The sequence below is a fragment of the Podarcis erhardii genome (genome assembly GCF_964252035.2).
Source record: "Podarcis erhardii genome assembly, chromosome: Z".
Lineage (NCBI taxonomy): Eukaryota > Metazoa > Chordata > Lepidosauria > Squamata > Lacertidae > Podarcis > Podarcis erhardii.
The window spans coordinates 42,146,666-42,161,985 of NC_138504.1; the positions used below are offsets into that span (position 1 = coordinate 42,146,666).

The 15,320-nt window shown below is 46.8% G+C and overlaps 2 protein-coding genes across 11 annotated transcripts in view; one reads left to right on the forward strand and one right to left on the reverse strand.

Moving 5' to 3' along the window:
* The window catches only part of SLC31A2 (solute carrier family 31 member 2), an 833,895-nt gene that overhangs the window by 197,499 nt on the left and 621,076 nt on the right, over positions 1–15,320 (reverse strand). The window lies entirely within an intron of this gene.
* Positions 12,559–15,320, forward strand: part of CACNA1B (calcium voltage-gated channel subunit alpha1 B) — a 327,842-nt gene continuing 325,080 nt past the window's right edge. For 5 of the 9 annotated variants that reach the window (XM_081847407.1, XM_081847400.1, XM_081847402.1 and 2 more), the window contains exon 1: positions 12,683–13,190. In XM_081847407.1, the coding sequence (XP_081703533.1) occupies positions 12,887–13,190 (304 nt within the window). In that variant the 5' untranslated portion in view covers positions 12,683–12,886. Of the gene's footprint in view, positions 13,191–15,320 lie in introns of all 9 variants that reach the window. The other 4 variants (XM_081847401.1, XM_081847408.1, XM_081847404.1 and 1 more) reach the window with 2 other exon arrangements.

A 15,320-nucleotide genomic window follows, 5' to 3' on the forward strand; every position in this document is an offset into this window, starting at 1 on the left:
TAGATAAATAGGTACCGCTCCAGCAAGAAGGTAAACGGCGTTTCCGTGTGCTGCGCTGGTTCGCCAGAAGCAGCTTAGTCATGCTGGCCACATGACCTGGAAGCTGAACGCCGGCTCCCTCAGCCAGTAAAGTGAGATGAGTGCGTAACCCCAGAGTCGGCCACAACTGGACCTTATGGTCAGGGGTCCCTTTACCTTTACTATGTCTCCTCAAAGCACTATACCCCATTCTCACACCCTGAAAGAACCCTGAAAAACCCAAGCCATTTCCATAAGGACTCGTGCCCACAAGGTATTTAAAGTTTAAAGGGACAAACTGTCCACACCTCTGCTGTCAAATGTAAGTTGTGCCACAGCTCCTCTAGCAGCCACTTTTGGGTAGCAGCAGACAAGACCACTGATTTCATGAATGAAACCTCCCACAGCAACAACACAGAGAGAGGCTGATGCTTCCAATATAAATTATTATTGTTTGTTATTTTGGTATATTTTTGTGTTTTTATATTGTAAACCACCCTTTGATTTTTGGATGAAGGGTAGCATAGAAATAATAATAATAATAATAAATCATATTGCCCCTTTGAGCATCCTAATGGCTGAATTTTGCACTAGCTGAAGTTTCCAAACCATCTTCAAAGGTAGCTCCATGTATAACACATTGCAGTAATCTAACCTAGAAGGTTACACATACTTTCAAAGGGCCATTTGCCCACTTTTGGGCATATGACATTGGATGAGTGAAAGGTGGTGTGGTTGATTGAGGACGGCTGTGTGGAACAAATGATCCAGTCTGAGCCATGCAGTTCAGATTGTCTAATGCTTGGGCTGGCCTTGTTTAGGGGAATAAGTCATTAAATGGACTGGCAGGGGGTTAAAAGAGCTGTCTGTATTTTTGTTCTAGACACTGATAATCACAAGTGGGGAAGCTAAGGGAAGGGAAGGCCTCTTGTTTGATTAAACATCAGCTCCCCACTTCTCTCTCTCTCTCTCTCTCTGGCTCGGGAGCATGTGAAGCAATAAACATCAGCTGAAATGGATTTGGTGCCCAGGGGAAGTTCCTCATTTTCTGCAACTCTCCTCCCAGATGAATTGTGGCTTCTGCCGTCTGTGTGATCTCATTGTCTGCCACTGGACCATGAATTCAGCCCCCAGAAGCAAAATTGTCTTATCGCACAGACAGGCGGGTTTTGCTTGCAGCGATTTTCCCAGAAGAAGAATGGGGGTGGCAGCAGGTAGCCTCATTAAAGGCTACTCCATCCGTAAGCACCTTTGCCAGCTGGGATGAGCTGTTTAGGTTTCAATGGGGCATTGGTGCTGCTTAAGTGGAAGGAATTCAATTTAGGGACATTTTATACCCTGGCACAGATGTGGTTGCTGGCAAGGGAAAATAAATCCTGATGTCACAGGAAGCTTTGCAGCCGAGTTGGGGGAACTCAGGCCTGAGAGCTGAATGTATCCCTCTAGGCCTCTCTGTCTGGCCCTCAGAACTCTCCTCAGGTTATGCCATATTCTCAGCCACACCAACTCTTCCCAGCCCACACTCCCTACCAGTCCTGGTTCAAACCCTCCTCTTGCTTGCCCAGATGGAGGGATGAGAGGGGTGTGTGAGAGAGAGTATGTAGGAGAAATGAGTCTGCTGCACAAAAGTAGTGTTTACATTTGTTGCTCCTCCCACTTTTTTCTCTGGTCTCACCTACCATTGGCATGTGGCCCCAGAAAACTGCCCAGAAGGGAAAGAGGGGTGTGTGTCTGTTTACATGGCAATTCAGTGGGATTAACTTTCAGGTAAATATACAAAGGCAGAAGCCATGCAATAATTAATAATAATAATAATAATAATAATAATAATAATAATAATAATTTATTTGTACCCGGTCCATCTGGTTGGATTTCCCCAAAGATGGGTGGCTTCCAACAAAGATTTAAAATACCTTAAAATGCCACACATTAAAACTTCCCTGAACAGGGCTGCCTTCAGATGTCTTCTAAATGTCAGGTAGTTGTTGTTCTCTTTGACATCTGATGGGAGGGCATTCCACAGGGCGGGCGCCACTACCGAGAAGGCCCTCTTCCTGGTTCCCTGTAGCTTTGCTTCTCACAATGAGGGAACCGCCAGAAGGCCCTTGGTGCTGGACCTCAGTGTCCGGGCAGAACAATGAGGGTGCAGATAATTTATTATTATTTTAGATAGCCTCGGTGAATATTCCCACCCCCACTGATGGATGGACACATTCCCTTCTAAGCAGCCTTTTGGGAACCACAAGCAGGCCTTAAGTGGGGCCAGAAGGCAAAGTGGAGGTGAATGCCTGAAGAGGGCTTTAGTAGTTCTTATAAGGATCAGCCTTGGGTAGGGGCCCCCTCTTCAGGCCAAAGGCCACATTCCCTTCTAGGTAGCCTACACCCATTTACAATGTCCCTCAAGATCTCTTATCTGTTTCAATACAATAGTAATGAGTCAGTCTTAATTTATGCAATCTCTTGGCTGCGGGGGACGAGGATGACAAGGATGTCCTGCTGGACTCAACAATTTTGGTCATCCTCCCCCCAAAAAGCTCAACAACCCTGGTCAATCCAAAGGGTAGATCACTGCCAGTTTATTTATAGTGGGAGTAGATCGCAGTCTCTTGGATGTTGGACACCCCTGGTCTAGACTATCGGTTCCCTTCTCCTGGTTGCAAGCATCAACACCTCCCACAGGTTAAAGAAGGGCATCCTAAGCTGTCAACGAAGATGCAGAGAAAAAAGTTCTGCACTAGGAAGAACTATAGTGCTCCAGGTATTTCTCTTGGTTGTCCTTTACCTGCACTTTAACAGTATTTGGGGGACGCAGGTGGCGCTGTGGGTTAAACCACAGAACCTAGGACTTGCCGATCAGAAGGTGAGCGGTTCAAATCCCCGTGATGGGGTGAGCTCCCGTTGCTCGGTCCTGCTCCTGCCAACCTAGCAGTTTGTTTTTTTGTGTTTTTTTTAAAATAATTTTTATTAATTTTCCAATTTTAAAATGATACAACATACACACATCATCAAACAAAAACAAACACACACATATAGTTTCATAACCTCATTTTCATAAGCCTTCTTTCTCGGACTTCCCCATACCTCACCCTTTTTGCATCCTTATTTTACAATTTTTCAGCAACCCTTTACTCCAATTAATTAAAACTTATTATCTTTCTCAATTTCATCTTAATTCCACAAACAATTTCAGCTGCAATTCTGTATCTTCCTTTCCCTTGACATTTTAGCACTCATCAATATTGTAACAGTTCTTAAGATAAGCTTTGAACTTCTTCCAATCTTCCTCCACCGTCTCTTTCTCTTGGTCACGGATTCTGCCAGTCATTTCTGCCAATCCCATAAAGTCAATCACTTTCGTCTGCCATTCTTCCAGTGTGGGAAGTTCTTGTGTCTTCCAATACTTTGCTAGAAGGATCCTTGCTGCTGTAGTGGCGTACATAAAAAAAGTCCTATCCTTCCTTGACACCAATTGGCCGACCATGCCCAAAAGAAATGCCTCTGGTTTCTTGTGGAAGGTACATTTAAGTACCTTCTTAATTTCATTATAGATCATTTCCCAAAAGGCTTTAATCTTTGGCCTGCCAACCTAGCAGTTTGAAAGCACGTCAAGTGCAAGTAGATAAATAGGTACCACTCTGGCGGGAAGGTAAACGGCATTTCTGTGTGCTGTTCTGGTTTGCCAGAAGTGGCTTAGTCCTGCTGGCCACATGACCCGGAAGCTGTGTGCCAGCTCCCTCAGCCAATAAAGCGAGATGAGCGCCGCAACCCCAGAGTCAGCCATGACTGGACCTAATGGTCAGGGGTCCCTTTACCTTTAACTATTTGGTAATAAGTTTTGTCCTTCTCTCATAATACTAGAACTCAGGGCCATTCATTGAAGTTGAATGCTGGGAAATCCAGAACAGGCAAAAGGAAGCACTTTTCCCCCCAAAGTATAATGATGTCTCTGCAAGAGGAGTAATGGACACCCACTGAGATGGATTAAAAAGAACATTAGATAAATTCATGGAAGATGAGGCTAATAATAATTACTAATCATAGTGGCGATGTTCCGCCTCTGTCAGAGACAGTATTCCTCTGAATACCAGTTGCTGGGAACTGCAAGTGGGAAGTGTGTTTTTGCATTCAAGTCCTGCCTTTCAGCTTCCCACAGGCATCTGGTTGGTCACTGTGAGAACAGAATGCTGGACCAGAGGGGTTTTGGCCTCATCCAGAAGGCTCTTTTGATATTCTTAAAAAATGCCTCCCAAGAACTTTGATCAAGCTTGTTTTCTGCTGCTCCAGAGGGTTGGACTTGAACTAATGGATTCAAATTATAAGAAAGGAGATTCTGACTGAACATTAGCAAAGACCTTTTTACAATAAGAGCTGTTCAACAGTGGAATGGACCACCTCCGAAGGTGGATGACTTTCCTTCACAGGACATTTTCAAACAGAGGTTAGATAGCCATCTGCAAGGGATTCTTTAGCTGTGACTCCTGCATTGTAGGGGGTTGGACTAAATGACCTTTGGGCATCCCGTCCAACTCTATAATTCTTTGCTTATAAGTCAAGGGCCTTAAATATGCAACTGGTTAATACAGGTATGAGATAAATGACACTTGTTTTGCACATCGCTTCGATGGTGAGAGAACAAGATCCATTGATTTTCGCTTTTCTTTCCCCAGCCAGCCCAGAACTGTGCCTCCCGCATGAGCCTCGCTTGTGACTGGGTCTCGTCTGCTCCTCATTAAGCCATTGAAAGCCCTCATCTCCTTTCTGCTCCATGGCTGCTCTTCCGGAGTAGGGGGAAGGAGGGGGAAGAACAAGCAGCTGCCTGCTTTGTGAGCTGAGCCAGCGTCTGAATGGAGGGAAAAGGGGAAGAACATGTTGATGCTCTTCGCGCTGACATAGAGGGCACTAGAGGACAATGAAATTGTCGCGGCAGCTGCAAGGTGAGGGGGCTGAGGACTGTGAAATGCGCTGCTATGGCTCTGCCTCCGAAACTTTAACTCCTGGGTTTGTATTTAGATTCTGGACTTGTGGAGACAGGCACTTCAGAGGCAGGAAAGGAGAAGAGGGAGGAACTTTTTGACCACCTGCTTATAGAATAGGAAATCACATCTGTTTGTTTGTTTGTTTGTTTAGCTATTAAATTTATGTCCTGTCATTCCTCCCAAAGGAGCTCAGGGCAGAAAACAACAAGTTACAAAAGAAGAAAAGTATTACTGTTATTATTATTCCAATCTTTATTAAGGCATCATGCATGTGAATAGCTTAAGAGATTCGACAAATGCATGACAAATGCATGTCAAAAGCTCCTGGCCTCTATGGCTATGCTCTGTCTCCAAGGCCCTCTGAGACAGTAATGCTTCTGAATACCAGTTGCTGGACATCACAGATGGGGAGAGGGCTTTTGTGCTCAGGTCCTGCTTCCAGGCTTCACACTGGGACATCTGGGTGACCACTGGGTGAGAATAGGGTGCTGGAGTGGATGAGCCATTGGCCTGATTCACAAAGGCTCTGAGAGCCAGCGTGGTGTAATGGTTAAGAGCGGTAGACTCGTAATCTGGTGAACCGGGTTCGCTTCCCCGCTCCTCCCCATGCAGCTGCTGGGTGACCTTGGGCTAGTCACACTTCTTTGAAGTCTCTCAGCCCCACTCACCTCACAGAGTGTTTGTTGTGGGGGAGGAAGGGAAAGGAGAATGTTAGCTGCTTTGAGACTCCCTAGGGTAGTGATAAAGCAGGATATCAAATCCAAACTCCTCCTCTTCTTCTTCTCCTTCCCCTCCCCCTCCTCCTCCTCTTCTGATGTTCTTAGATATCCAGAAACAAAAAGGATAGCTGCGTATATTGTAATAAATCTTCCAATAAACCTAAAAACATGTAAGGCTTGCTCCACTACTCCATAAACAAATGTTTTTTTCTCCTATCATATCTAACCCCTTTTGATAATTTAAGCATATATACTACATCCCAAAGTTTCACAATCTATTCCTCCATCACTGAGGTTCTTCCAGTCTGCTACCATTAACATGAGCAGCTGTTAAAAGATGTAGTTGTATATCTACTGGCAGCACCAAATCTTTTTCAAAGCCAAAGGGTATAATTAGGGGATCTAGTGGTAGTCTGTAACCTGTTATCATTTCAATCTCATTTTCCAGCTCCTTCCAAAATGTCTTCATCTTGGGACAGAACCAAAATAATGTGGGTCTTATCTGCTTTTGCTAACTTGCACCTCCAGTGTGTTATTAGCATTTGCATAAATATGGTGTCAGATTATATATATATGTATATGTATATATATATGTATATGTATTGGAATTGCTTTAAATATTATTTTAACACACACACAATTCCAATAGAAATCCAGACTGTGAAAGATCTCAACTTAAAAGTCTTGTTGGAAATGAAGGTCTTCAGTAAGTGCCAAAAACACAAAAAGTAGAGTGTTTGTCTAATATTTAATGGAAGGGAATTCCAAACAGCGGATGCCACAACATTAAACGTCCAATTTCTATTTTGTGCAGGATTGACCTCCTGGTAAGATGACACCTGCAGGAGGCCTCACCCACAGAGCATAGTGATCAATTGGGCATCTAAGGGGTGAGGTGCTCTCCCTTGTGAGTTGGGAACCCTGAGATGCTGCAACTCCCATCATCCCACACCACTGGCCCTGCTGGCTGGGGCTGATGGCAGTTGGAGTCCAGTAACATCTAGAGGGTCATAATTCCCCCTCATTGCCATATAAGTACATATCTCCATCCAGGCAAGCAAGAGACATTCTCATGGTTCAAGGAAACATTCCAGCCAAACAGAAACATGGGAGGAGGACGTGAAGCAGGATCAGTGGATTGTGTGACCTGGGGAGAGGAAATGGCCAACTGATTGAATGTCCCTCTTTCCTGGTTCATTGAGTCTGATACCCAGCAGGCTTTGGGATCATTTAGTTTTATTTTGGCAGTGCCAGTGCTGTACAATAGGGATGAGGAACCTATAGTCTTCCAGGTGTTCCTGGACTACAACTCACATCATTTCTGAGTTTTGGCCATGCTGGCTGGGGTCGATGGGAGTTGGAGTCCAAAAGTATCTGGAAGGAACCAGGTTCCCCATCCCCCTTCTAAGAAGCATCCCCCCTCTCTCCAGAGGGAATTAATCTTCTAGACATTCCTTCATCTCTTCCATACAATAGGGAGTTCACCTTCTTAGAGCAGGGGTGAGGAGGCTGTGGCCCTCCAGGTGTTGCTGGATGGCTACTCCCAGAATCCCTAATCATTTGGCATGTTGCATGCTGCTGTGATGGGAGCTTGAGTTCAACAACATCTGGAGGGACACAGGTTTCCCACTCCTGATCTAAAGGGAAGAACTGGAACCCGGACTGCATCACCAACTGCCTGGCACCAGAAAGCCTCCATACTCACCTATGTACATATCCCCAATAACATTGTACCCTTGTTTGGATTTTAATTGTAAGCCACAATGTCTATCTTGGCAGCAAAGTAAGGTGTACAAAAATGTGGTATATCTAGAGTTCCAGATGACAGTAGCTCCTGAATCATTGCTGAATTTGGAATGGGGAAACCTGGGTGACGTGAGGCAGGTCACTCTCCTCAGCCTAGCTTAAGTAAAATAAGAACTCCATGAACTTCTTGGATACAGGAGTGGAATAGAAATGGAACCAATTATCACTAGCCCAAAGCATTCAGAGACCTCTGTATGCTCTGCTCCTTTGATGAAATCAGGTGCATTGCAGACATAGTCCCCCCGCTGCTTGCTTAGGGCTTTCCCCCTATTTATTTTGTGTAGTTCTCTGAACATTGGTATCCCCCAAAATCTGCTGATTCTATGTTTTGGGGGCTGCCCAGTTGGTGCTCACCCATTTATTTATTGCATAAGATTTTTATACTGCTTGATTAAAAAAAGAACAACCCTCAAAGCTGTTTACAAAAAAGACGTGCGGTGCCATTTCTACAAAATCACTGGCACTCAAAACCTGAACATTGGAAATAGAAGGGATGGCAGGGCTAGCCAAAGACAGTTTGGCACCTGAGTCAAACCACAAAATGGTGCAAACACCCCTCACCAGTGAAGAAGAGGGGAGTGACGACGTATACCAGAAACATGGGGGGGGGGGATAAATAAATAAAGATAAACATGTGGGAACGGGGTGGGAGGAGACCAGCATTGCCTCCTATCCACCAAGAGGTCACTGTAGAGGTGATATTGGGAGCAGGGGCTGCCAAGGAGGCAGCAGATCTGGCCCTCAAGGAATGTGTTGCAGCTGTCACTGGCACCATGGCAGCAGCAGCAGCAGCGGGCAATTTGGCATTCATTGGAGGCTGGATCTGCCACCTCTGTGGATTCTACTGCTTAAGGTGGCCACCTCACCTTGTCTCATGGGTGGGCTGGCCCTGAGGGATAGGGATGGTGATGTGTAGTATTAGTATGAGCAACTGAGTTCATTATGTTGTTGTTTAGTCGTTTAGTCATGTCCGACTCTTCGTGACCCCATGGACCAGAGCACGCCAGGCACTTCTGTCCTCCACTGCCTCCCGCAGGGCACCAAGAGTTCATTATACTGGCCTTAATGAATCAAGAGCGGGGAAGCTTTTTCATTTCAAGGGCCACATTCACTTCTGAGCAACCTTCTAGGGGGCCACATACAGTGGGGGGCATGGCCAGGGGCGAAAGTATATGGGACAATGAATACTTATTTTGCCTTTGTAGAATAGACTAGTTCTACACACACCTCTCTATCATTCCTGCAGGCAAGCAAGAGTTGTCATCAGAGTTCAAAGGTATATTCCAGCCAGGCAAAAACACTTGTGAAGCTAGGCAAAAATCTGTGAAGTATGGCTGAAGAAGGGTGTGGTCTAGGGAGAAACCTGAGTGCCAGGTAAAGGGGCCTGGAGGGCCACGTTTGGGTGAGCTTCCTCACTCTTGCTATAAATTAATGAGTGGCTTAATCTTTAGTTTTGTAGCTAGGTGGGGTAATTTGGGAATTAAGGAACAATAGATCAACACCTTACTTTCTATTTTGTTCTAGCTGCTGTTATGTGGCATTTTGGGCTCTAGAGTTTGAGCCAGATCATTCTGAGCTACTGAAGCACACTGTGAATCAGCTTGTTAGGTGACAAATGGCTGCCCCAGGGTTAGATGCTGGCTTAATGAATGTATTTAGCCTGCTAGCAATCAGCCTTCTCACAGGAGGAAAATAATAAAAAATATAGATGTACATGAAAGACAATAGTCTATGCTGAAAAGCTATACTCCTTGCTCAAAGGTTAATGACTAATCACAAAAACATGAACCAGCAGCAAACACAATGGATTGAGAACAAACAAATCTTCAAACATAGAGAAATTGAAATCATTAAAATCGGGGGGGGGGGGGGGGGAGAAAGCCAAAAACATAGTTACCTAGTATCAAAGAATTAGATAAAAATATTCCTTTTGGAAGGATAAAATTCAATTCAATTGTTCTGACTTTTGCCTTTGCCTATGGCAGTTCTGGGAAGCCCTTTTACCCCGAGGGCCATATTCTCTTCTAGACAACATTCCAAGGGCCACACATCACTGGTGGGTGGGGGCAGAGGCAAAAGTAGGTTGAGCAATGAAGGCAAATTTTCATACAGTTTTCATACTGTTTTCATACAGTAAGCTATCTGCCCTCCATCCAGGCAAGCAAGAAGCAAGCAAGAACACACTCTAGTCAGGCAAGAACACTCAAGGAGAATGTGAAGCACAACAGGTCAGATGAGGCCTGGGAAGGGGATGTGTTTTGGAGGGGAGAGACCTAAGGGCCAGAGGAGGAGACTTGGAGGGCCACATTTGGTCCTCAACCCGAGGCTTCCCATGAGGGGTGCCAACTTGAATAAAATATTGTGGGGGCCCAGGTAAGCCCTGCCTGACATAATCCATCTCATGACACAGTGCACACGCACAATCTGAATGGGAATACCTATCAACTTTGTGGAGGCCTGGCCCACTAAAATATTTTATTCAAAGCCCCATGGCCCCTAGGAGATGGCTCCTATGCTTCCCATACCTGGCACTGGACTTGAACCAGTAGCAACAATCTGTGAAACAAAAGGGCACCACCAATTCTTGATGTGAGCATTCTACAAACATAGATCTAAAAATGAGGGAGTGCAATCAGTATGTTTTAGTAGTGCCATAAGGAATATCACCATAAGCTTAAAAAAGTTATTTTTCAAAAAACTGCAGAGTCATGCACATATCACTGCTTTCTGCATTGTTCTTTCTGCGAATGTGCCTCTTCTAATTTCCCTTTCCTACTGAATTTATCAGTTTGGGAAAACTAATATATTTTAATTTGTAATCTGTTTGAACTCCCATTTTATTAAGGCTGGCACCTGATTATCAAAACCTCAAGCTGCAAGTCTATGCATGTCAACTCAGAAGGAAGTCCTGTCAAATTCAGTGGGGCCTGCTCCCACGTAAGTGAGGATTGCAGCCATAAATCAATGAATTATATACAATCAACAGTGCAAGCTGATCCGTGAATACTAAGAAGCCTCACCAAGTTAAATGGGACATACTGTACTCTCACTCGAGAGCACAAAGGATTGTGACATGAAAGCACAGTCCTATACATATCTACTTAAAAGTAAATTCCACAGAGTTCAATGGGGCTCACTCTCAGATGTATAGGATTGAAATCTTGGGGCCCGTCTGCACTATGATAGTCCTGTAAGCAGTCATTGCTCCCCCCACAGAACCCTGGGAAGTGTAGTTTGTCAAAGATGCTGGAAGTTGCCAGGAGACCCCTGTTGCCCTCTCTCACACAGGTATAATTTTCTGAGTTTCTTGGGAATTGCAGCTTTGTGAAGGGAATCTCGCCTGAATCCTGCAAATACACTTGCAGTTATATAGTTGCTATTAATTAAAAAACTCATCATTCAAGAATTCTAAAATAACTAACTTGGGATGTATCTTATCTCTTTGCCCTATGCACAATTCTGAAGGTGGTCCAAGAAGGAGGAAAGGAAATTTATTCCAGCAGCTTGAAACAGAAGGGCATTGTTCTGTTTGCATGTGTGGGTCTCTTGTTGCATGCCAGGCAACCCCTTGGCCCAAAGGTAACCCACTCAGTGCCTTCCAATTGTCATCATGGGCAGTGGTCAGGGATGATGGGAGTTGGAGTCCAACAATATCTGGCTGTTATTGTGTTGTCTCCAACACTAGTCATGCTCAGAATAGATCCACTGAGTCTGACTAACTTATGGCAATTAATTAAAGCGGGTCTCCTCTGTGCAGGACAAACGTTGCCTGCAGACTTTTAAGCTGAGAGTCTCAGGTAGGCCACTGAACTAGCTCCAGAGCTTGCCTAGGCAGGACGAGGTAGGGAGGGTGGCTGTGCCTATCGGGAATGTTGGGTGTGCAGTCAGGGAGGCCAACAGAAGGTGGAGCGGGAGCCAATGAGAGGCAGAGCCAGTCCATGGTGGTTGTAATAAGGCAAGCAGGTGAGGGCAGGCTGAGATTGGTCGGGCAGTGCCCCATTCTCCCTCAAGCTCAGATTCCACCGGGTAGGCGGCCCTCATCTTGAGAGACTCTGGGGAGTAGTTGCTAATCGAAATCGCAGACAGCAGTGGCCCAAACTGAGTCGATATCCCACTCTTGTCTAATGTAGCTATCCTGCAGAGCTGGCTTGCGCCTCCAACATTGATTTCAGCACCTGGACAGCTCCTAGCGCAAGAAGAACGCGGCCGCCTCGCTGCCTGCCTTTCTTTTCTCGCACAATGAACTTCGCCGCCACCGACGTTGGCGGGACGCCTCCCTGGCGCCCGGTCTAACAAGCAAGCCAGGAACCCGATACGCTCGCAGCCCCCCCCCCCGCTCGCTCGCCCCACAGTTTCTCCTCTCCTACGATCAATAGAGCTCATCAACCACGGACCACCTTCTTTGCTTAGGCTGAAAATGCCTAGATGCTTGGCGCTTTGCTCGTAAGCTTTAGCAACCCGCTCCCGCCAGCCAGCCCAATCCGCCCCTTTTCTGGACACCAAGCCCTTGGGAAGGGGCGTCTCCCCTCCTCTCCCCCTCCCTGCTGATTGATACGGGGCTTGGCTGGGAATCCTTGTAGCGCTGGGTGGAGTAGGCGCCGGTGATTGGCTACCCGGCAGTCAGCTGCCTGGGCTTTTTGTGCGCTCGCGTGTGCGAGTGTGTGTGAGTGTGGAGGGGCGAGGTTCACAAACCGGTTGCTCTTGACGCTTCCATTTCATTTTCTCCAAGGCTGGAGATCTTGGACGGAGGAAGCCCTGGAGGAGGAGGAGGAGCGGGGCAGCCGCAGCTGCTGCCCCGTCTCTGCCTCATCCCCGTTTGCTTTATCCAGCAAAAAAGGGAAGAAGCCCCAGAAGCACAAGATTTTCTCCTCTTTCACCCTGCCGGTGCAAAAAAGAAAGAAACAGAGAATGAATAACCCCAGGGCGCCGGCGGATCAGGCAGGCTGAGCCTCGGGAGGGGAAGCCCTTCGTGCCTCCTACGAAAAGCCACGGGCGAGACCTGAAAAGGGCCGTTGCGGGAAGTTGAGCCCTTCCTCCAAGGACTGAGCCTCGCCCTCACCTCCATCGCTTGACGGCTCCCTCCCTTTTCCTTCTTCTCCTCCTCCTCTCCTTCTCGCCGAGCCTCGCCCCTGCGTGGCGGCGGCGGCAGCAGCAGCTGCTTAACCGCCTCCTCCTCCTCCTCCTTTTGCTGCCTTCAAGCTCCAGCCGCAGCCAGCCAACCTTCGCCAGGATCGCAACAGCAGCAGCAGCGGCGGCGGCGGCAACCCAGTGAGCCTCGCTCCCTCCCTCCTCCTCTGGCGCTGGGATGCGTCTTCCTCCTCGCGGCTCGGCTGCCAGCTTGGAGTGCTGCGACGCGCTTGGAGCACTATGGCTCGCTTCGGAGACGACCTACCCAGCCGCTATGGAGGTGGTGGCGGGGGTGGCGGCGGCAGCAGCGGCGGCGGGCCGGTGGTGGGCGGCGGAGGCCGCGGCAGTAGCCGCCAAGGACCCCCGGGCCAGCCCGGCCAGCGACCCCAGGTGTACAAACAATCTAAGGCCCAGCGGGCCCGGACCATGGCAATTTACAACCCCATCCCGGTCAAGCAGAACTGCTTCACTGTCAACCGCTCCCTCTTCATCTTCAGCGAGGACAACGTGATCCGCAAGTATGCCAAGAGGATCACGGAGTGGCCATATCCTTTGCTTGGCGGACGGTGGGGGAGAGTTTGGAGGGAGGCGGTTGGGGTCCGAGACTCCAGTAACGCGTGGGGACTGTCCTCCTCCTCCCGCCCCGTGGCCTGAGCACAGGGTAGGCTGAGGGTGCCTCTGATGAATCTGGACCGCTCACGTGTCGAGGGAATGGGGTTCAGGGACAGTTGCAGGTGTTCTTTCAGGCGTGGTTGTATTGGGGAGGCCGAGTATTGGGGAGGTCGTGGTTGGGCGTGCCTGGTCCTCTGAGTGAGCCAAGGCCGGACACTCTCCCCCATCCCCCAACTTTACATCAAACTCTTCTTAGACTAGATAAATGATTTTTTTTAAAAAAAAAGTGGGAAGGGGCTTCTCGCTGCAAGCCCCCCCCCCCCGCCTGTATAGATTCTGTATAGATTCCCTGAGACACCTGAGGAAACATGAATGGGTCTTCCTGTCCCCTGGGAGCACTAAGAGGTTCGTGGCACAGTGTGCTCTCCTCTCAGTCTCTGGAGTATTTTCTGTCACCTGAAGCGACAGGTTAACCTCCCTAAACGTTGTCACACCTGACTTGATTCACTTTACTTCTTCATCCATCTCTCCAGCTGTTTGTGTGGGTGTGAGTGGGTGGGTGGCAGAAATCTCAGGGTGGGGTGCTGGTTTATTGTTGTCTCCTTTTGGATCAAGAAGGCTGATGAAACTTCCCTCTCTCCCCTTCATTTCAAAGCCTTAAGTTGTTACCACCCAAAATAAGTCAGTTCTTTATACCATACATTTATTAGGATTTAAAGAAGTTGGTTCATGTCTCTTAATAAGCCACTGTTTCGAGTAAACTGTGTGTCACACAATATCTGCATTTGGGACAATGCAGTTCAAAGCCTTTCTTGAAAAGACTGGTGTAGCTGTTGATTTTGCTGTGGTGTGTGTGTGTGTTTTTATGTTATGTGGTGTGGCTCTACTTCAGTTTTGCACATTTCACTGTGGCATTGTAGAAGCAGTACCTCTCTTCAGAATTCCTGCATGCTCTTGTTACAGATAGGTAGCCGTGTTGGTCTGCCATGGTCAAAACAAAATAAAAAAATTCCTTCCAGTAGCACCTTAAAGACCAACTGAGTTAGTTCTAGGTATGAGCTTTCGTGTGCATGCACACTGACTTGATTCACTTTACTTTCGTATCTGATTTCGTATCTGATTTCTTCGTATCTGAAGAAGTGTGCATGCACACGAAAGCTCATACCTAGAACTAACTCAGTTGGTCTTTAAGGTGCTACTGGAAGGAATTTTTTTATTTTGTTCTGCATGCTCTTGTTAGTTTTAGCTTGTTCTTTTCATTTGTGTTCTATGTCAGGATAATCTCACCAGTGCTGGCAAAGTACTTAGATTCTTGTCCTGATAGTTGGGCTGTGGAAGACTTTCAGGGTGATCACCTCTCTAGCTAAGCATATCACCACAGATTTCTTTTAAAACCAGTCCTGGTATTGGATTAGATCCATCTTCTTCTTTTTTTAAGAACTGGGCATGTTTCAGTATATTGTCGTGAGTTGTAAATTGTTGACATGTTATTGATATCTGAAGGGGATGCATTTTGGCAAAACTTACATCAAGCCAAAATCCCTAACTGAAGAAAGCTACACAAGTGTGCCTGCCTTCTACTGTGTAAATGTGTGTGTACACAATTGTTTATGGACAGAGCAAAAGCTCTGTACACACACACAAAAGCTTCTGTACACACACATTGTGCCACAGCCAATTAAATTTTACTAAGAGCAGACCCCCTGAAAATAATGGACCTAAATTAGTTATGTCCATTAATTTCAATGGATCTGCTCTGAGTATGTTGAAACACTGGATGCAACCTGATGTGTCAGCACATATGGCAAGCAAAATATCTCAGTTTTTACACCATCTGAACCTCCTGCGCAAGTAAATAGCCCTATTTGCTATTTCAGAAGCCCGCTCAATTTTGTATATCAGGCGTGCCCATGTCTGACTTCTATGGAGCTGAAAGGACCACAGTCTGTGCACATTTCCTCTGTCTCTCCACTTGACCTGACTCCAGAGGAGTCCCATCCTAGGAACAAGTCAGACTGTCAGTTCATCTGGCTCACTGAACATGATTGAACATGGGACCTTC